The 20,969-nt window shown below is 39.8% G+C and overlaps 1 protein-coding gene across 5 annotated transcripts in view; it reads left to right on the top strand.

The window, feature by feature from the left end:
- The window catches only part of LOC139796858 (nesprin-2-like), a 178,812-nt gene that overhangs the window by 65,346 nt on the left and 92,497 nt on the right, over positions 1-20,969 (top strand). For all 5 annotated transcript variants that reach the window (XM_071745335.1, XM_071745336.1, XM_071745337.1 and 2 more), the window contains exons 38-53: positions 553-755; positions 1,129-1,248; positions 1,346-1,634; positions 2,259-2,428; positions 4,360-4,672; positions 5,397-5,561; positions 6,146-6,502; positions 7,010-7,144; positions 7,729-7,890; positions 9,273-9,416; positions 12,606-12,761; positions 13,685-13,950; positions 15,050-17,162; positions 18,607-18,929; positions 19,886-20,030; positions 20,752-20,967. In XM_071745335.1, the coding sequence (XP_071601436.1) occupies positions 553-755; positions 1,129-1,248; positions 1,346-1,634; positions 2,259-2,428; positions 4,360-4,672; positions 5,397-5,561; positions 6,146-6,502; positions 7,010-7,144; positions 7,729-7,890; positions 9,273-9,416; positions 12,606-12,761; positions 13,685-13,950; positions 15,050-17,162; positions 18,607-18,929; positions 19,886-20,030; positions 20,752-20,967 (5,277 nt within the window). The remainder of the gene's footprint in view (positions 1-552; positions 756-1,128; positions 1,249-1,345; positions 1,635-2,258; positions 2,429-4,359; positions 4,673-5,396; positions 5,562-6,145; positions 6,503-7,009; positions 7,145-7,728; positions 7,891-9,272; positions 9,417-12,605; positions 12,762-13,684; positions 13,951-15,049; positions 17,163-18,606; positions 18,930-19,885; positions 20,031-20,751; positions 20,968-20,969) is intronic.

Genomic DNA, 20,969 nt, shown 5'->3' on the forward strand with positions numbered 1-20,969 from the left:
AGCTTTACTTTTTTACACAGGAGCTTATTCTTTGGAATGAATTCACCTGCAGTGGTTTTGTAACTTGAAGCTAAAAGACAGTAAATGGAATGCAAATGGAACTTGGTTCAAGTGGAGTATCAGGTTTCAAGTTGAGACATAGTTGGACAAGTGAGAGACAGGACCATAGCTACCTAAAGGCAGTGGACCTTGACCAAGTTCTTCACTGTGCAAAGATGCAGAAAGTCAATTATATAGAAGATAAAATGAAATTCAGACCTGCGTTGCAATCAAATGTGAAAAACTTGCATTCAGTTTGGTGTGGCCAGATTTTCACTCCAAGTCAAACAGAATCAACCAAGAAGAGACAAAGAGACCTGCTTAACTTTCTTGTTTTACATCTAGCAGCTTTTCACAAGTGGAATAGTTAGCAAACTGTGAACTTTTCAGGAACTGGAATTGCTGAGAAAATATTGGTGGAGAGAACAGGCACTGAAAAACTCTTATAACATAAATATCTATTGTACAGCAGCAAATTTGATGAATGCTTCTTGTGTTTGTGCTCTCATTCAGCACTTCCTGACATCTGAAGGCAAAGACAGAGATATTCAAGAGGTCAAAACTTTATTGAATAAAGTGCAGCATCACTTGCCCAAAGCAAGCATTAACCACCTTAAGAGCTGTGTGAGAGACCAAGAAGCAGAACTACAAAGGTTGATCTCCAAATGTCAGAAACGGGAAAAGGAGCTTGGTGCTTCTCTCCAGCAGCTTAGTAGGTAGGGAATGAATGTAGTTTCTGACATTTTCATCCCAAATGACACAAAATGATTCATTGTTGAGCAGCCATAGTGAATGGCAAACAAACCTTTTTTTTATTGATACGGTATTTTAATAAAGGGTGATGAGTGCTTTGTTGTGTGGCTCACATGTTTTATCCCTTTGCAGCAGAGCTGTCATTATATGGGGGTTTGTTCTTAGGTATAGTTTCAATGAACTGAAACAAGATACTTAAAATTAAGCTTGTGGTTAAAACTTTTCTTAATCAGGCACGTGGTATTTCTGTTACTTTTTCAGCAAAATGTTGCTGTCAGAAGGTTTTAGTAAAGTAATAATGCTTCTCATTTTGATCTGTATTTATACTTCCTTTAGCCTTGAAGAAAACCTCACAATCTTGCAAGAATGGCTCACTGATCAAGAAGAAAAACTAGAAGAGATTAAAAAAGATGAGACAAAACTTGAAAACTTCTATAAGGGGCTATTAATGCAGAGGTATTGTTTGCTTTGGTCTCCAGCTAAGAGCTGTCTTCTTTAGAAGATGGCTCCATGTTGTTACAAGTGGATGTTCATTAATTTTTGTATTTTTTAGAAAACCGTTTGATTCCATAGCTCAAGTAGCAAATTCCTTGAGGGAGGCTGGGCTGACAGAAGATGAAAATATTTCAGAAGTCAGTGATCTTATCAGTATATACCATTCACTGGTAACACGTGTAAGTGAAATGGCAGGGAATGCTGAGAGACCTGCAGTGGAAGGACAAAATTTTGAAGAGCTTGCCCAGGATGTTTCTTGCTGGATCAAAAAACTTAAGGAGGCTCTTAGGAACCTGACTTCACAGGAAAATGAGTTGCCATCAGATGAAAGGATTAAACAGATAAAGGTATTGTTTTAAATATATTTCTTTTCCACTTCACAGCTCATGCTATTATCAGGGGAATGCTTGATGAGTCTGTACCTCCTAAAAAATACTGTTACTGCTAATTGTCTGTGGTATTGTGGCTTTTTTGGGAGGGGAACAGTGGTTTTTCTAGGCTGTGGGGGTTTTTTTTGTTGCGAGGTTTTTTTTTTCATGGTTTATTATGCACGTAAGATGAGAATCTGAGCTCTGAGTGGAACAGCACTGAACTCACCAGGTGCTGGTGGCTGTGTGCCTCCCCATCATAGCCTACATTGTCGAGAGGGAGGTCAGTAATGTAGCTGGCCACCTAACAGAGTAGCCAGAAGTGAGGATGCTAGGATTTACATGCTTCACTCTATGGAACCTCAATCTATGGTTTGTAACAAATCTCTCTTCCTCAGATTTGGAGCAATTTTATTATTTTCAGCATGAAAATACGTTGCGTAGAGAGTAATTAATAAATCTCAGCTTCATTGTCCCAGACTTTCTAAAACTGGGTGTTCTGTCTTGTGTATGTATCATTTATGTGATATATTGGAAGGAGAGTTCTGCTCTGTAACAAAAAATAGTTGTATATGTACTGCTTCTTTTTCTTGTTTAATGCAGGAAATCACAGCACTGAAAGATGCAGGAGAGGCCAAAGTACAGACCATGGTAATGGTAGGGGAAGCTCTAATGAGAAATGATAAAATTAAGAAGCCAGTCATTCAGCAGACTATTTCTGAGCTCCAGACCAAGTGGCAAAGCACCTATCAGGCAGCCAGTGAATGTATAAGGTAATGTGGACTTTGCCAAGGGGCAGAACAAATCATTTACTGCTACATCTGCTTCCTTCTCTTCTTCCTGCACCGGTTCCATTGAATTTGGGTTCTTTGGTTACAGAATTTGTATTATACAGTACAAATTGGTATTCCTGCAGTGTTGTGGAGGGATAGGTCACAGTTTGGGTTGAACGGTCAGGTGAGAGGTGTAGCCAGGAGGTGTAAAAAGAGTGACAAGACAGGTGGTGACATCTGCCCAGCTCCCCTCAGGTTCCCTTTTAACATGGAAGCAGCTCAGCTAATCTTGTTAAAAAAAGCACAAGGGCACCCAATGCTCCTTGGTTCATTAAACTGCACATTGACAGTGTGCTCATTTAACCACTGCAGGGGCCCTTCCCTGCAGTGAGCCCCAGGCATTGTCCCCCCAGCAGAGGGGGGGATCTGCCTTTGCACAAATTCATACTGCTTCTTCTGAAGAAATCTGGGGTAAATTCAGGAGGATGGGATTTTTAAAGTAGAGTTATTAAACCCTGATTTATTAAGGCTCTATGAGAGGCTTTCTTGGCTGTGGCAGCAGGTAGCAAAGGCACTTCAAGTGTCTGTGGCACTGTGGTAGCTGTGCCTGAGAGCCAAACTGATCCTTTAAAACCTCTCAGATGATTTCAGTTGTGTTGTGTAAACATAAACTGAAGTTATGATTTTGCACGTGCAGACACTTTCAAGGTTATTTTTCTGCTGCAGGGTGCTTGAACTGACTTTTAATAAAATCACTGGGAACATTGCTGTTGAAATCAATGAGAACTAGAGTAGCCTCACTGTACACTTTTTAAAAAGTGGCCAGGGAATGAATTATTAAAAATAACTATTTTTGAGAATATTGAGTTACCTTCTTCTGAGTGCTGAGTGCAAGCAATACAAGTGGTGTTCAGAAAGATAGAGCTTTGGCTATATTGGATCCAACACAGCAGAATGCAGAGCATCCCATTTACAGAACACTGAAGACAAGTTATGAGGTTCTCAGCACATATGAAGAGGTGCTCAGGACCTTGCAGGATCACACCTGTGAATAACAACTGTGACACAGTGAGGGCAGCAGTGTGAATCTGGAATAGGGAACCTGAAGCAAGAGTACTCAACGTATGTGGGACTATGCTTTATTTGTCAATTGCCAAAAAATATGAGTCTTGAGGGGTGAAAAACAAAACACTTAAGATTTCCTTTTGTCCTCATTTATCCTGCTGTACTTTACAGAGTTATTACCAAACTTCATTTATTTGATCTTGTTTGTGTAGAACTGTATTTTCAATTTTTGACATTTAAGTTCCATCTGGAAAATATCTGAGGTTCATCACTAAATGTGAACACACAAATGTTACTTCTGTCTCACTGAGTTGCCTATTTCCTGTGGACAAATGCAGCCTGTTCACTTGCAGTGTGCATGCTTATAAACCACACAAAATAAAATTTGGTATCAAGGGCCAGAAAGCAAGACTCTGAATTGCACTGGCTTGAGCCATATTGCATATGCTGGTTTTATTATCTGTAATATACTCCCTCACCCCTTTCTTAAACAGTCTGATTTGTATCTTCTACAGAACATTTGCTGCCAGGAGACCATCATAAGAAGTTGTCAAAGAAAATAGATTCATAGCCATAGTGTAGTTTTTAAATACTTGTGCTGTAATGAGAAGTGGAAAACTACAGACCATGAACATCACATTTAGGACGTTAGAAACTGTCTTCCATTTAAGTCCAATTCAGCAGCAGTAACTTCCATGTTTTTCAATTCACAACCTTGAAAATTCCAGTCTAAAGCTGATCAGTAATTTCAAACTTGAAGAACAGCATTTAGTTTGCTGAAGTTAATTCTTATGGTTGGCTTGTGCACAATTTGCCATTTTCTAGGTAATGAATAATTTTTTTTATTTATGCAATATTTTTCTTAGCCCTCAAGAGCAACTTCAGTTCAACAGGGAGCAATATAAGCAAAGCAAAGAAGATCTGAGACTGGCTCTTACTGAACTGGAGAAACAGCAACAGGAGATAGGTTTTGCCCTTCAGCCTGGTTTGCAGGAGAAGCAAGCACAGCTGACAAACTATGCTGATCTCCTGCAGAAAGCAGAAGACTTAACTTCCCAGTTTAATGAATTGAAAAGCCAGGAAGATCACTCTCAGGATCACCCTGAGGATCCCTGCTTCACAGAGGTGGAATGGTTGGAATTAAAGCACCAACACGAAAATCTGCTAAGCCAGCTACAGGTGAGAACCTCCTTCTCTTTCTTTATAATATTATTGCTGTGCCTCTTGTTTGCAGGTCTCATTGTTTGCTGGTAATGTCATTCAGCTGGCAAGTTTATGGGTAGAAGTGGGAGTGGTGGAACTTCCTCTGTAGAGGGGTAGGGAATTCCCTTAGTGTAGGAAAAATAGCACTAGAAACTCAAATTATTCACTGCCTTGTGCTTTGCAGGGGGATAAATGTTAAAAGAATGAGACTGAGGTAAAAATTAACAACAATGTTTTATACCTGTGTAAACAGATTTAGGCAGCTGTGATGTGAAGCTTTTGTTCCTATCATCTCCAAGCTCCCATAGATTATTTTTCCTTTTGGAAGGAGGAATGGATTTTCCTGCATCTTGTTTGTTACTGGTCCCACACAATTTAGTGCAAATTGCATTTGCACCCCAATGTGGCATTCTAATCTAATCTTTTATCCATTTTGGATAGAAAATAGCCCTCTGTGAGTATATTTTTATGGTATACAAACTCTTTTGCTGCCCACAACTAGTGAAGATCTTGTTCATAGTTGACTCTATGATGTGATGTGAAGGGGGAAATTTCTGTGCACCTGTGATGAGCTGGATATTTTATGGGAAACAAGCAAGTTTTTTTGTGGTGCTGTAGTTCTGGAAAAGATGTGATAGTCTGTGGGTTGTACTTGTTTGAGTTAATCATGGACTAATCCTAGAAACTCCTTGATTCCTAGACCATTGTGCAGACATTGGAAATACATGTTCATGAGCATCAGCAGTTTCAGGATATGGTAGCAGGCCTGAGCACTGAGCTGAAAACTCTTTCTGAGAAGCTTGCTGATTGTGAAGGTCCAGCAATGGAACAACAATCAGCTGAGCAAAACGAGTTGAAATCACAGGTATGTTACAGGTTTTGCATCATGGAGAAAGGGGGCCCATGCTCTTGGGGCTTGTAGATTAGCTCACACACATGGGCTTCTTCAGCTTGTTTAGCTGGGGGGTTTAAATCTGGTGTTGATGAACCAAGTGCAGTTTTAAGAAGTGTCCATCCATGAGTACATATTCTTTTGCACTTTGGCAGCATGGATAACTGTCTTGTAGTGTAGGGAGGTAGTGAAAGCTGAAGCTGTAGCTCAGAGATGGGTTACTGCAATTCCTCTTCCTATAAAACTTGCTATACCTCTAATAAGTAAAAAGGAATAGGAGAGGGGGCTACCATTCAGAACTTGAAAAGATCACCATGCACCTCACAGTATACTATCTGATTATTTTATAATTGTTGTAATACTTGCTTCAGGTAAAGTCACAAAAATGACTGACTTAAAATTACTGGTTTAGTATTTGACTAAGGGTCTACCTGTAGGTTTCAGCAGTTTGTTGTTCACAACATATATTTATGATTTTAGTGACTGTGTTTATATTTTAGCATTAAGTATATTGAGTGATGACACTTCTCAATGAAATGTTTTCTTCCTGATTAAAGGAACAACAAGCACCTCTTGGCCGATGTGAAGACACATTAAAGAAGATTTTAGTTTTAGCAGAAACTGTTAAACAAAACACCTCTTCACCAGGACAGAAGCTTATTAAGAATGAGATTGAAGCACTTCAGAATAAACACAGAAGTCTGGAAGAAAGACTTGAAAATGTCAAGCAAAAGAGGGAAAATATTTTCAGTGGAGTCCTTGAGTTAAAAGATGAGTCTGGTAATGAAATACAATCAGAAAATACAACAGATACAGTGCTGAAGAGAGTGATACAGAGAACTTCTGATACACCTGTTGCTGCAGAAGAGAGCTGCACAGCAGTAGAGTTGAAGGAGCCTTTGGAAATACATGATGTGAGTATATTTGTTGACAGTAATGACAGTGGAAGACTGGTTGAAGAGGCATCTAGGTCTCAAATGCCTTTCTTATATTACATTGTTAATTTCACTGACGTGAGGCCTTCTGTAAATATTTGTTTATAAATAATAGATGTGGAGAACTCCCTTAACTTGTTATAACAAGTCTGTAACAAGCCAGTAGTGTCTATTCAAAACTGCAGTTTTCCATTTAAACACAATCTGCATATAGTTTCCTCTTGCACTTAATTAGAGCAGGTATCCTTGGTCAGGACACACAGGGGGAAGGTATATAGGTGTATAACTGAGAAAATTGCAGATATGCCTCTGCCAAAGAACTTTGAGAGCTTCTTTAAAACCAGTAAGTGCTGCTGTTTAGAACTGCAGCACAATATCTGCCCTGTTTGTTTTCACAGATAATAATTTTTGCCATTCAGAGACTTAATGTTAAAATGCAATGTTTACAGTCCCACAAGCAGGTTTCTTTTGTGTCATTTCTCTTAGGGTCAAAATGTAAATGGAAATATGTTGGAGAAAGAGAAGCAAAATGATCCACTTTTGGAAGAAAGCAGTGTATTGTCAGACAGCCCATTACAGGGTAGCCATCAAAGCAAGGACAAATTGGGGCAGACTTTTAAGGTATCTGATAAATATGTTCTAATATATGTCAATCTCTATATGTATGTGTGTGTATGTATCTGTTCACTAGAAATGTGCATGTAATTCCTTAGAATCTGTAGTCCTACAGAGTCTTATTTTCCTTACCTGATGAAAAGAATTAAAAGAATACAGACCCATAGAATCATAGAGTAATTTGAGTTGGAAAGGACCTCTGAAGGTCATCTAGTCCTGCAGTAAGCAGGGATATCCTCCACTCAGGGTGGCAACCAGAAGTACTGAGATTTCTGTAGATGGAGCAAGATGAATAGATAAGAGTTGGCAAATGTGATAAGGCAGAAACCTCAATGACAGTATTAAAAAAGATGTGACAACCTACTCCTGTTTGGTTTGTGTTTCATAGTGATTAAGCTCCCAATCCAGTAAACTGATCTGAGCAGGTGTTTCCAAGACTCTGGGTTTGAATTACCATATCCTTCTCCTTCATTCAGTAAGATAAACTGAAGATAGAGTAGGCAGCTTGTGGAATGTGGTGCCCCTTAGTAAACTTAGATTTGGACTGTGACTTTTACTGGTTGTAAATATTTTGTACTTTTTTTAATCAGAGGGAGGCTGATCAGGAGAGCCCAGGTATGGACAAACACGATGGGGTCCAAGAAGACATTCTGGATAATTCCATTCAGGGTGGTGAAGCAGAACTTGAGAGGCATAAGGATGATACTAATATTGAAAGTGATGAAACAAGAAAGAAAACCTGTTCAGCAAAGGTAATTGGACATGATATTACCCAAGAGTGATTGAATTTCAGGGTGTATATATATATATATATATATATATATGTATATATATACATATATATATATATATAGGTTAGTTGCAGTGGGGATGGTACTACTAATAAATAATTAATAAAAACTTCACCTTACACTGAGGTATTTTTGCCTGATGAGCTCTATACCCAGTATGAGTTAACTCTCAGAATCCTTTCCTGTACATTTAAAATTAATGCGGAGGGTTGGGATTTTTTTTTTACACTACCAAAGGCTGCCACAAAGTGGTTTGCTGAGGATATTGCATTCCAAGTCAGTCACCTGGATGTGTTGTGAACTTCAGTCTCAGTTATTCAGATTTCTTTATTTTACATATTTACTTTGCATGTATGAGGCTGCATTTGAAATGCTGTGTCCTGTTTGGTGCACCCTGCTACAAGGGGAATTTTGACAAACTAGAGCAGTGTTTAGGAGCTGGAGCTGGGGTGGGTGGGAAGAGGCCAAGTTCTGTTGGAGATGAAAAAGCTAACAGGGGTCTCATTGCTGTCATTCACTCCCTGAAGGAGAATTATAGAGAAGACAGAGCCAGGACTCTTCTCAGGCCTTGAGCTTTAGCAAACTGTGAGATGCTGAAGGCAGTGTAATTGTGCCAAGATGGAGCACAATGTGCACTTGTGAGCTTACTGAGAATTGGGGTAAATTTGTTCATTCAGGATGGTGAGTGGGCAACTTTCAGTACAAATCCTGTGTGTCTTGCAGCCAGTGGCTCAGGTGTGCATGCAGCACAAATAGGTCCCCAATGCTGTGCTCTCCACCATGGTCATGCTGTAAGGATTTGCCCTTCTTTATTTTGTGTAGGTGGCTCTTCTGTTTTATCTGTCCCCAGATGATAAACAAACTCAGGCATAACTTAGAGTCAGCAAATACTTCAGTATATACATGCTACAGATCTTCAGGCTGCCTATGGGAATATCCTGCCTGGTAATCATCTGGGTGTCTAACCACAGACTTTCTGTCTACAGTACAATTATAAGATGGGAGCCTCAGGAAAAAGCTGAACCTTTTAAAAAAATACATTCAAGACTCTATCCAGGGGTACACATTTCAAAGTCCATGCTTAAAAAAAAGAGACATGGACAATGTAGGTCAGAGAAAGAACACTTGCAATTTGCAGTTTTTAAAAAAATTTAGAACAAAATTACAGCACTGCTTTTTCAGCAAGGTTTCCTTTACCATCACCTTGCCCACAATAAATTATAAGGTGGTTTTCCTCATCTACCTACAATAATGGGATTTGTAATATTGTAATCTCAAGCACTGTAATTACTCCTCAGCAGGTTTGATTAGGGCTTTTTGATTACTTGTTTCTTTTCTTACAGCAAAAGGAGAAGCCTAGTAATCAGTCATACAGCGAAGATGTAGAGCAGGTTCAACAAAGGGTGCGCCAAAAGAGTCAAGTCCAAAAATCTGTATCAGCTGAGAAAGATGGTCTGGAATCTAATCCCCCAGTTTCTGCACACAAGGTAACCCACATTCTGTTGCTACTAAGTCTATTGTTTAAAACTAAGGGTGTTACATCACAACTGCTGATTCTTTATTACTAGATTCTTAAATTGTAGGTAGGACCAAAGCTATGCAATATTGCTCTGGCATGAAGTGAAGGAAGGTATAGACCTCTTAGTCTAACCTTAGTTCCTGAAAAAGTTGTGGAAAAGATCATAGTGAGTACTACTGAAAAGCATTTAAAGAGCAGTACAGTCATCTTAGAACTATTTAGGTTGGAAAAGACCTTTGAGATTATCAAGTCCAACCATAAATCTAACACTACCAAGTCCACCATTAAACCACATCCCTAAGTGCTACATCTACACATCCTTTAAATAAATACCTCCAGGGATGGTGACTTCACTCACCACCTTCATACTTTTTGTTAGATGTGCCCAGTACCTCACTGTCTTTCCTCTAGAGAGGATCCCAAAAATGAACACAGTATTTGAGGAGCAGTGCCAAGTACAGAGGGACTTCCCCAGTCCTGCTGTCTTCTGTTTCTGATACAAGCCAAGATGCTGTTGGTCTTCTTGGCCGCTTGGGCACGCTGCTGGCTCATGTTCAGCTGGCTGTTGACCAACACCAGCAGGTCTTTTTCTGCCTGGCAGCTTTCCAACCACTCTTCTCCAGGCCTGTAGTGTTGCATGGGGTTGTTGTGACCCAGATGTGGGCCCAGCACTTGGATTTGTTGAATCACATCCAATTGGCCTTGGCCCATTGATCCATCCTGTCCAGATCCCTCTGCAGAGCCTTCCTACCCTCAAGCAGATCTGTTCTTTTGCCCAAATGGTGTTGTCTTCAAACTTGCTAAATCCTTTGTCCACATCATTGTATTAACCAGAGAAGGCACAGACTGGTCACAGTCCACACAGGTTCACAAAGGGAAAGTCCTGCTTAAGTAATTTGATATTCTTCTGCTATAAGGTCACCTGCACAGTGGGTGAAGGGAAGGAGGCAGATGTAGCTCTTTTGGAGTTTAGTAAAACTTTTTATACTGTCCCTCAGAGCATCCTTCTGAACAAGTTGTTCAACTGTAGGATGAGCAAGTGCTCAGTGCACTGAGTGAAGAATTGGCTGATGGGCAGAGCTCAAATGGTTGTAGGGAATGGGGCTACTTCTCACTGCTGGCCAGTCATCAGTGGTGTTCCTCAGGGTTCAGTTCTGGGGCCAGATCTGTTAAAAATATTTATAAATGGTCTAGATGCAGGGGTTAAATGGAACATTATCAAGTTTGCTGATTATTACTGGTCAGGCATTTAGACTATATGATTGTTGTAGGACCCTTTCACATGAAATTGTTCTATTTCTGTTCTACATTGACTGATCTTCTTTTCTAAGTGTGATCATTAAGTGTTTTATTCAATTGTTTTGGAGTTTGCAAAGGGAAAGAGAAGTAGGTTCTGCTGATTTCTTGAGGATAAGAAGGGATTTAGACTGTGGGCTATACCCTAGCCTGAAGTCAGTGATGTCTGGAAGCTTCCCCCAGGTCTGCACCGAGGAGAGTCAGCAGTGGAGCCCTGGCTTTGTACATGAAGGACAGTAGCTGCTTAGCAACTCCCATTCAGTTTCTTTCACATACTTTCCTCCCTCTACAACCATCTGGTGGACTGAAAAACTATGGCAGACATTTAAAGCATTGTGTGGAGAGATTGACACCACATGTGTGTCTGTGTATCCAAAGAGGCAGTGCCCAGGTGCACACTGAGAACATCATACAAACATGCAAAACATGTACACAGCAATCCTGAGGTTTTTCTTAGTGTCAGGACAGGTACTTTTCTTTGTGCTTTGATGTGTTTATATTTCAACCCAGTGAAGTGGATTTCCTTCTCACTGTGTGGTTGCTTAGCTGAGTTTTTCAGCTTCAGTTTTACAGCACTCCTAAGTCTCTTAAGATGAAATCCTGTGTCTGAATTGGTGTAACTATTTCAGTTGTATACACTGAAAAATGGGAAAGTTCTCTAACTACTGTGAGTAATCGCCTTCAGTTTTGATTGGAAATAAACAAAGAGTTCAAATAAATAGAATTATTCTTTTCTAGTAATGTCTGCAATGTGCTACATCTTTCCCACACTTCTAAGCAGGTAAAAATTGGGTAGCTCATGACAGACAGAGGACAATTACAGCTTACAAGTGATACGTCTGCAGGGATAACTGGCTGTTTCTTAGTAGTAAAACTGTATCTAGAGTAGCAATAAAGTAAATTTATCAAACAAGCATTTCTTATAGTTGCTCATTATAATGCTGGCACCATGGAGAAGCTCACCCTGTAGCCATACCTGTATATTTGTGTGTTCACACACATGAAGTCTATGCAAGGAGAAGATCACAGTTTACACCAGATAGAGGCAGGTAGTGGGGGAAGGGAAATGCAGGAAGATTTTTAAGATGACACCCTGTGACCCAGTAAGCCTGTAATATTTCCTTTAGGTTGTTGTATGCAATAGCTGAGGGTGATTTAGAGTATTAAGTTGTACATCTGAACTGGGTCTGGGTAAGTGCATCCACTTGGGCAAAGACCTCAGCTCAGCTGATCTCCTGTTACCTATGGCCACCCCTCTCATGACTTGTCCTTCTGTCACTGTGGGAATGGATGGCAGGGACTGGGTCTCTTTTTCTTCTCACCCTGATTCAGGCATGGCTCAATCATGCTCTCCTCTTTAATTTCTGATCACACTTGTGGCAGTAGCATCTGTGGCTTTGTGGCACAGCCAAGCTGCTTCATGCATGAGTTCCCCTTGAGGAGCAGTTGATGAAATGGTCTTGGAAAAGGACACAGCAGTCTATCAAGGCAGGTGCTGAGCAGAAGGAGTGTGGGTGTGAGGAGGGATGACAGGTCCATGAATGTGTAAGAAGGAGAAGGAGGAGGCAGGGTAGACCTGTGAATTTATCAGTACTGTAGATGGGTACAGGGAGGATGTTATTTGTACTTAATGTGTTGGGCAGAGATTTCATGGCTATCTGAGAACTGGTGGCAAGCCTGGGTGACTGCAAACGTGGGGGCAGTGATGGAGGTTCCAGCCTTCTGGGTCATGGTTGATCTACAGAGGATGTAGGAGAAGCCACAGCAGGTTTTAGGCATGGCTTAAGCATGTAGGGCAGAGTGTTGCAGTCAGAAAACTTGTTGGGACCTTTAGAAATAAGAATCCTATTTTGTGTTGTAGGACACAGATGCAGAAGTAGTTGTCCAGAAGGAACTATTTCCTGGAGTGCAAGTAAACAGTGAATATTTTGCAGAGGAACAAAAGGTCAATGAGCTGAAAAATGAAGTGGCTGAACTGGATATTGTGCTCATAAATGAACAACTGAAAGAGCTGGAGGTACGGAAACTGCAAAGCCATTCCTCATTGTTGATGTTGTGATATACTTGCAGAATTATTATTCACTTGGGCAAAACAAAACTGTTGCATTTAGTCTTATCTAAGGTTTGACTACATGATTAATCAGTTTGTCTAGCAGATAACCTACAAACACTGCAAACATGACCATATAAATCCTGTTATTTTGTACAGCTCCTCTGGAGTGCAGTAGTGGATACACCTATGACTTGGGTGTGCTTCCATGGTATGCACAAGCACATGTGCTCATTTGCAGGTGACTGAGCAACTATATCATAGAATCATAGAATTGGCTGGGTTGGAAGGGACCTCAGAGATCATCAAGTCCAACCCGTGATCCACTCCCACTGCAGTTCCCAGCCCATGGCACTGAGTGCCACATCCAGTCTCTTTTTAAGTATCTCCAGGGATGGAGAATCCACCCCTTCCCTGGGCAGCCCATTCCAATGCTTGATCACCCTCTCAGTAAAGAAATTCTTTCTAATGTCCAACCTAAACCTCCCCTGGCACAACTTGAGACCTCTTGTGCCCTCTTGTCTTGCTGAGAGTTGCCTGGGAAAAGAGCCCAACCCCCCCCTGGCTCCAACCTCCTTTCAGGGAGTTGGAGAGAGTGATGAGGTCTCCCCTGAGCCTCCTCTTCTCCAGGCTGAACACCCCCAGCTCCCTCAGCCTCTCCTCATAGGACCTGTGCTCGAGTCCCTTCACCAGCCCAGTTGCCTCCTTTGGACCTGCTCCAGGACCTCAATCTCCTTCCTAAACTGAGGGGCCCAGAACTGGACACAGGAGTCAAGCTGTGGCCTCACCAGTGCTGAGTACATAGATGTATCAGTACTTTATGGTATTTTTTGCTGAAAGTGTTTTAAGACCCTCTCTTAATCTTCTTTCTGTGGTGGGCTTGGTTGTAGAATTTACAAAGTGAACTGGAAACATGGAAAGCAAAATCTTTGTGTCATAGTCAAGAAGCATTTCCCAGTGCTACAGGATCAAACAGCACAGAGCTGCAAACCACAGAGCCTGCAATGCCCTGCTGGGACAATCTGCTTCAAGAACTGGATGCTGTTAAGGCAGAAAAGCAACAACAGTGCTGTTTAATTAATGAATACCAGAAAAATCTGTCTGCTGTGCAGTCCTCAATGAAAAATTTGTCAACAGAAAAAGATAACATAAAAATGTAAGTACAGTGAAGGGATTCTGCTAATAGGTTGCAGAACAAATATTACCCTAGATTGAATTTCATGCCATATTTCCATAGTCCTCAGACACAAATACAGTGTTTTATCCATCTCATTAACATCAAGTAGCAAGAGAAGTCTCAGGGGTTTGTAAATTTAAACACCCTTTAACAGAAGCACTTCTGGTGGTTTTCTCCTATCCTTTAGCAACATCTATTTATTTTTTTTTAGCAAAACAAAGAAATGAAATGTTATGATAAAAATATATAAAAGCCATATTAAAATATTTTGGCAAAAATATGGCAAATATGAAATGTTAATTTTCCTTTAAGGACTTATCAGTTTTGATCTACTTACTGTGAAAATTAACCAAATTTGAACGGAAGAATTCTGTGGCAATAAATAAATGTACAGTAGATACTCAGAGGTAGCCCAATGCACACAAAATATTTAGTATCTCTTTTGAATTAGCCTTCAAATCATGGTACTAACCTTTCAGACACAGTACAATATCATAATAAATTGAAAATCTTTAAAATAATTTATAAAATTGTTAATTTACAGCAAAGAGATTGAAAAAAGTTGAACAAAAAAATCTAGCTGTTAAATGTATCTAAGGTGGGAATTTCAAAATACATCTGAAAATAAAAGATGAGTAGATTAATTTCTCCAAATTAATTGTGAGTGAATGAAAATTTTGGAAGTTTTTCATATGACTAAGTTTCATCATCATTCTAAATCAGAATTTACCATAAAATGTTGTTAATTCTCTTAAAGATGACTTAACACTATGAATGATTTTCAAAATGTTATTTATTGTAACTCTAAAGAGAGGCTGCCTTGCTTTAGGAAACAGCTCATTCTATGTTAATATATACTGCAATTTTAGAAAATATACATTGGAATATATACTGCAGTGGTGGCTGGGAGATTTGTGAGAGAACATGGAGTGATACATTTGGTTAAGTGACCAAAGTGAGTGATTGATTTTCTAAACAGTGACATTATCTTTTTAAAATGTGTCTAGTCTGTGTTTTAGGAGGATTTTTTTGTTGTTGTTTGCTTGGTTGTTTTTTTAATACTACTCATTTTTGGCAGGGGTCCTATGAACAACACAGCTCTTCTGGAGAAAATCAAGTCATGCATAGAGTCTTTAAGAAAGGAAAGAGATGTCTTAAACCAGTTGAAAACTCTGCAGGAAAACTTATCTCAGCACTTAACATGCATGGATAAAGTGTTAACTGAAAGCCAAATGAGGCAACTGGAGCAATGGTGGCAACACATGGAACAAGCAGTGCAAAAGAAAGGTGATCAAGTCATGGCAGAAATTGAAGAATTTAACCTGCTTATGAATAAAGCACAGGATATTCAGAGACTGATACAGGAACAGCATTTACAAGCAGAGTTATGTTCCTCACCTGAAGGAAAAGCCAAACACCCTGTACTTTGGACCACAGAGCTGCAGGACATTAAACATGGTTTTTCACTATTGAAAAGAAGGGTTGAACTGCAGATGAAAAGAATTTGGAGTGATCCAGAGAAGGTAGCTTTGGAGAACTCTATACATGATTTGCAGAGCAAGTTAGAAGCATTATCAGAGCAACAAACTCCTCAAGAGGATGTTCAGGTCACTGGTCCTGCTCTCATGAAATATGAGATGATGAAGAGGCTGAAAGAAAATATTATGTGGGTCAAAGATTCCCTGTCCTCCCTTGATCAGAAAGCTGCACTTTTCCCCAGTGATGTTAAATCACAGATCAGAACTTGCCAGCTTATGAGCACAGAAGTTCTAAACAGAGAGCCTGTGATTGTATCCCTGGATCATCAACTCCAGCACATCATTCCCAGCTTGAAGCCAGAGGAGATCTCTGACATGACCTCCCTCTTAAAAACACTGCAGAATTCATACAAGGCTCTTGTTTTGAAATCATCACAAAGATTACAACACCTGGAGCTCCAGCTGGAGGAAAGGCAAAAACTTATTGCAGAAATAGAAAAAGTTCACTGTCAGCTTCAAAATGCTGAGCTGCTTGCCAGGCCTGACAAGAACGAAAGCAGCACATGGTCAGAATTAATCAATCAGCATAACATTTTAAACAAGATTTTAAAGGATGTACAGGAAATAGAAGGGCTTGTCTCTTCCCACTTTAATGAGAGTCAGGTCACAGCTGGGGAGCTGAGCCTGTCTGAACAATTATTTTTGATTGATCAGTTAAGGAGTCTGAAGAACAGAGCAAAGAAGACACAGAGGCAAATTCAGAGTAAACTTCATGAAGTAGAAAAGAAGGTAGCTGTCTGCAGAGAGTTTGCTGAAGGAGTAACTTCTTTGCAGCAAGATCTTAATGATCTACATTGCAGTGAAATGAACCTGGAATTAATTGATCTCGAATTAATAGGTGCCAAGCAGGAAGCAAAGGCTAAATGCAAAGCACTTCAAGAAAAAGCAATAGCTTTTCAGTCCAATATGTCACAAATAATGAAATACAAAGAAATCTTCGAATGTGTAGGTCTAAAATGGGACTCGCTGCAGCTGGATGTATTGCAAACCAATTTTTTAAAAATTAAAAATAAAATTAATGGGAAGGTGACACACTTTGATAATGTTGTTATGGAATGTGATAAGATCCAAGCTTTGCTAAATGAAATCCAGACTTTATCATCCACTGTAAGAAAAGAAGCTAACATCCTAAATGATAGCTCTACCTCTTCTCCTGCTGAGAATCTTGTATCTGCACAGATTCTGTTTCAGACAGCTCAGCAAATCTTGTACTTAACCCAGGAGGTAGCAAATCAAATAAACAAAAATGAGGTCCTTGATACACCATTCAAAGAATCTAAAAGGAAAGAAATAAAGAGCCTGGAGAAAGATGTTGAGGAATTGAATCAGTTTCTTCAAAACTTGGTCTCTGGTCTCCAGTGTGTAAACAAGGAAGATATTAAGAATGAAGTAGAAAGTATGCACCACATGATAAAGAATATTCAATCAGAGCTCCAGCAGCCACTTCTAGTAGACATAAAAATGATGCAGTATGAAAAGATGCGATGGAAAGCAATTCAAAATATAATGCAAGCAAAGTTTTCAAATATTAAATGTATAATGGAAAAAGAGGAGGGAAAGCAAGAAGAAAAATCACTTGCTGCTCTTACAGCAGAATTAGAGATGCTGCAAAGTCATGAAATAAAACTCAAGACAGATGTTGCTGCCCGTGTTGTAAGTATATTTAATAATATTAAGGTATAACCATGTGTCTTTTCCCCCAAATTAGATGAGCTGTCTGAGACTGTAGTGTTTATTTGACTTATCCTCCTTTTATTGTAATAACTGAATTGCCTCATCATCATCTTTGCATTGGTGGATATGATGGTATCATGGTAAGAAATTGATGGTACAATGAAATCAGTCGTATTCAGTTTGATTATAATCAAGCAGTGGGGATTAGCACAAAAAAAGAAGGGAAAAGAATGTGTTGAAATATTGAGCTGAAGACAGACTGTACATTTTTCCTGGGTTTATTCTTTTGGGCTGATTTTATGTAATGGTGGCAGTGATTACTGCAGAATCTCCTTCACTCTGCCATAAAGAAAAATCTTACCATTGGGAATGATGAAGGAGAGTAAAGCACAGGTCAGGGTAATGTGATCAGGCCTCAGGGAGGGTGAGCAAAGGAAGGGGAACCAGGGAGAACCCAAGGCTTTAACACAAGTATATAAGTCACTGATAAGGCATTGCTGGGAGATTGACCCAGTTCTTGCTGCCTGTATCCACTCAAACTGGAACAGATGCTGATAGAGGGCTGATTAATGTTGGAGGCAGTTAATACAACTGAATTTGCTCATCTTGGTAAGCTGAGGGCAAGTGGGAAATCTAGCTGAGAAATTAGGATTAATGGGTGGAAACAGACTGCTTAAACTACATGGCAGTGCTGGTACAAGGAGAAACAATGAATAAATATGTTGGAAACAGAAAAGTGGTAACCTTCATAGCAGAGGTTCTGGAAGGAACTGTGTCCTGGTCAAGAAGACCTGGGCCCAAGAGATAAGTGGTTACAAACATGGAAATAAGAAGTAGTAGCTAATAACAGGGGGAGAGACTCATCTTCCCTGGTGAACTTCTAGTTGTGCTGCCAGATTTCCTGGTTTGCTGTGCTTCTTCACTGCTTGGGTATTATTGGAAAGCACAATGCTACTATTTCTCTGCCCTGTAGGAATCCACGAGCTGGTGAAGTCACACAACATTCCCTGTGTAAATAAAACAAAAAGAGGGTTTAATGAGAAGCCATTTGTCAATTCATAGTGTATATAGACCCTGGAGAAGAGTGAAACAGGAACATGTGGGCTTTCTTTGTCTGAACAGGACATATACTTCCATGTCCATGAGGGATCTTGTCACTTTTTTGTCCTTCCATTCTTCTCTCTGGACTTTTCCAATATTGGTAGTTCCCTCATAAAGCTGTTCTGGTGGTTGAGGACATTAAATCCATAGGTTACAGCACTGCAGTGTGACTACCTAGTCAGCAGAGTGCATTTGCCATGTGTCTTCCACCATCTCCCCAGGCCAAAGAGAACCAGGTGTGAAATTCTGGAAGACCATCTGTGTTTCCAGAGGAGCACAGCAGTCTTTTTTGATTGTTTCTTTGTCTTTTTAACACTTGCAGGGTGCACTGGAGGAGGCATGTAAGGCTGGTGAGCTTTATACCAAAGCTGTTCAGAGGGCCACCAGGTTCCTTGAGGAATATGAAGCTCAAGTCAAGTCTTCTACAGCAGAGCTCAGTGGCTCAGAGGAGATCTGTCAGACTCCACAGTGGAAACAAGAAGAGTTCAACTCTGCAAAGGCTGACATAGAAAACCTGTACTCAAAGCTGAAAAATCTGGTGAAACCAGAAGACAAAATATGTCTGGAAAACACTTTAACAGAACTAGTGAACAGGAATTTGGCATTAAGTGAGAAGGCTCAAAAAAAGGAAGCTGATGAACAGAGGTAGGTTCCTTTTTATGTGAAGTTTGACTGGTCACAAGTGCATTTTGTTTCTGCTCTGATAGAATCAGGTAATTGAGCAGCAATAACTGTAAGCATTTCTGTTGTTCCCAATGTGATTTTAATGTGAAAGAAAATGACCAGACAATAAGCATATTGCTAATAATTTTACAATTTGGTATTTTTTAGTATATTGCAGAAAGTATATATGGGGCTTGACTGTCATGTGCTGCCAGACTCAAAATAAAGCACATTTCCACAGTCTAGTTCAGTGCTGGTGCAGGTCAGTATAGTTTTCAGAGGGGCCCTAGTGGACTCCTGCATTGGCTGTTCTGATGGCTTGACACAGTGAAGTCCAAACAAGACACAGGGCATAGTTTCCTTCCTTCAAATGCAGAAGAGATCTGAGAGCCTCCAGATACATGTACAGAAAAAGCTTGGGAGACAGAGTGAAGGATTTTTAAATTGCTTGCTTATGATCCTTCTGGGTCTGTTGAGCATAACCTTAAAAACTGCTTTTGCAATCAAAGAATTGTGTGACTTCAAAGGCTTTGGTAATAGAGAAGAGATTGTAAGATATAGAAACAAGAAATTGTAATTGTAGAGACCACACAACATAGGGATAAATGGAATGTGTGTTACAAACTGGGAACTTTTTTTGGACAATCTGACATGGATGGAGACTTAGTTCAAGACATACAATTCTTTGGGGCAGCTCCATGGCAGATACACAGGTATACATGTTTATACTCCTTTACCTGTGTGGTACCTGTACCTGCATCTCTAAAGTATCTCAGATACCAGACCTGATGTGTATAACAATTGCTAATTGAAGATAACTTCCAAATAATAATGACTATTGGTTCAGAAGATCTCAATAGTTTTTATTATACTGGGTATTATGATTGGAGAGAGGAGCAACCACGAGTTTTAATTGGTCTGTTATTTGCTTTGTACAGGTATTTTGAAAAATACAAAAGCTACACAAAAACGAAAGATAAAGTGTGTGATAATCTTAACCAGCTAGAAAAGAGGCTCCAGCAATCTTTGTCTCAAATACCAGTGTCTTATAAAGAAGCTTTGGAACACTTAGAAGAAAGCAAGGTAAGAGAGGCTCTGAAGAATGTGAAAAGTTCACGCAAAACTGATGTAGCTGCTATGCATACCATATGATATCATAGTAGAAAGCAGTTAAATTCCTTATCCTGTATTTCTGTACATATCAAACCACAGAATATAGTTTTATACCTATAAAAACACCAGATTATAATAGGCCATGTAAAATGAGTACATCTTGTTGCCGTAGAAATCAAACATTTTCTGTGCTCAAGATAGTGTTGCATTTCTGTTCAGATTCCTCAAAGCTTCTTTGCAGGACTAAGACTGATCAGTTTTCTAACACTGCTGTTGATTTCCCTCAGAACTGTATATCAGAGAACTTCCAGTTTTGTCACCCAGGCCTCTGTTGCTGCCTCCTCACCAGACCTCTGCTATAATCAACCTCTTTACTGTCTTCTCTTTTACTACTCTCTGTGTTACAGGCTTGTCATTTTATATATCTGTAACTCCTGCTTGTTTGTCTTCCCCTCCAAATAACCAGGAAGTAGTAAGAACAACTTAAGTGCCTTAAGTTCTGTGTGTTTTGTTTGTATGCTTCATCCTTCTCCAGTCTTAGCCAACAAAATGCTTTCATTGCAACCATGTTTAGTCAGCTCAGTGGAGTGACTGCAATTTCATTAGAGGATCCTAATCATGTCATTGGATGCTTCATCAACACTTCCATCTGTATTGTTTTATTTGTTTACTTGTTTATTTTTCCCATAAGGTTTTAGTCTGCAGTATTGACTCAGCTGAAGATGATCTTGTGAAGCTGAGGCAGATCTCTGGAGAGCTGATGAGATTATGTAAGAGAAGTGACAGGGCACTGGGCAGGATTGTGGCAGTGCTGTGGGAAAACTGGCTGGGTTTGCTTGAAGCAGCGAAAGGGCTAGAAATTAACTGTGAAGAACTAAAGCAGGAATGGAAATTCATCAATGAAGAGGT

Source organism: Heliangelus exortis, chromosome 5 (assembly GCF_036169615.1).
Source record: "Heliangelus exortis chromosome 5, bHelExo1.hap1, whole genome shotgun sequence".
Lineage (NCBI taxonomy): Eukaryota > Metazoa > Chordata > Aves > Apodiformes > Trochilidae > Heliangelus > Heliangelus exortis.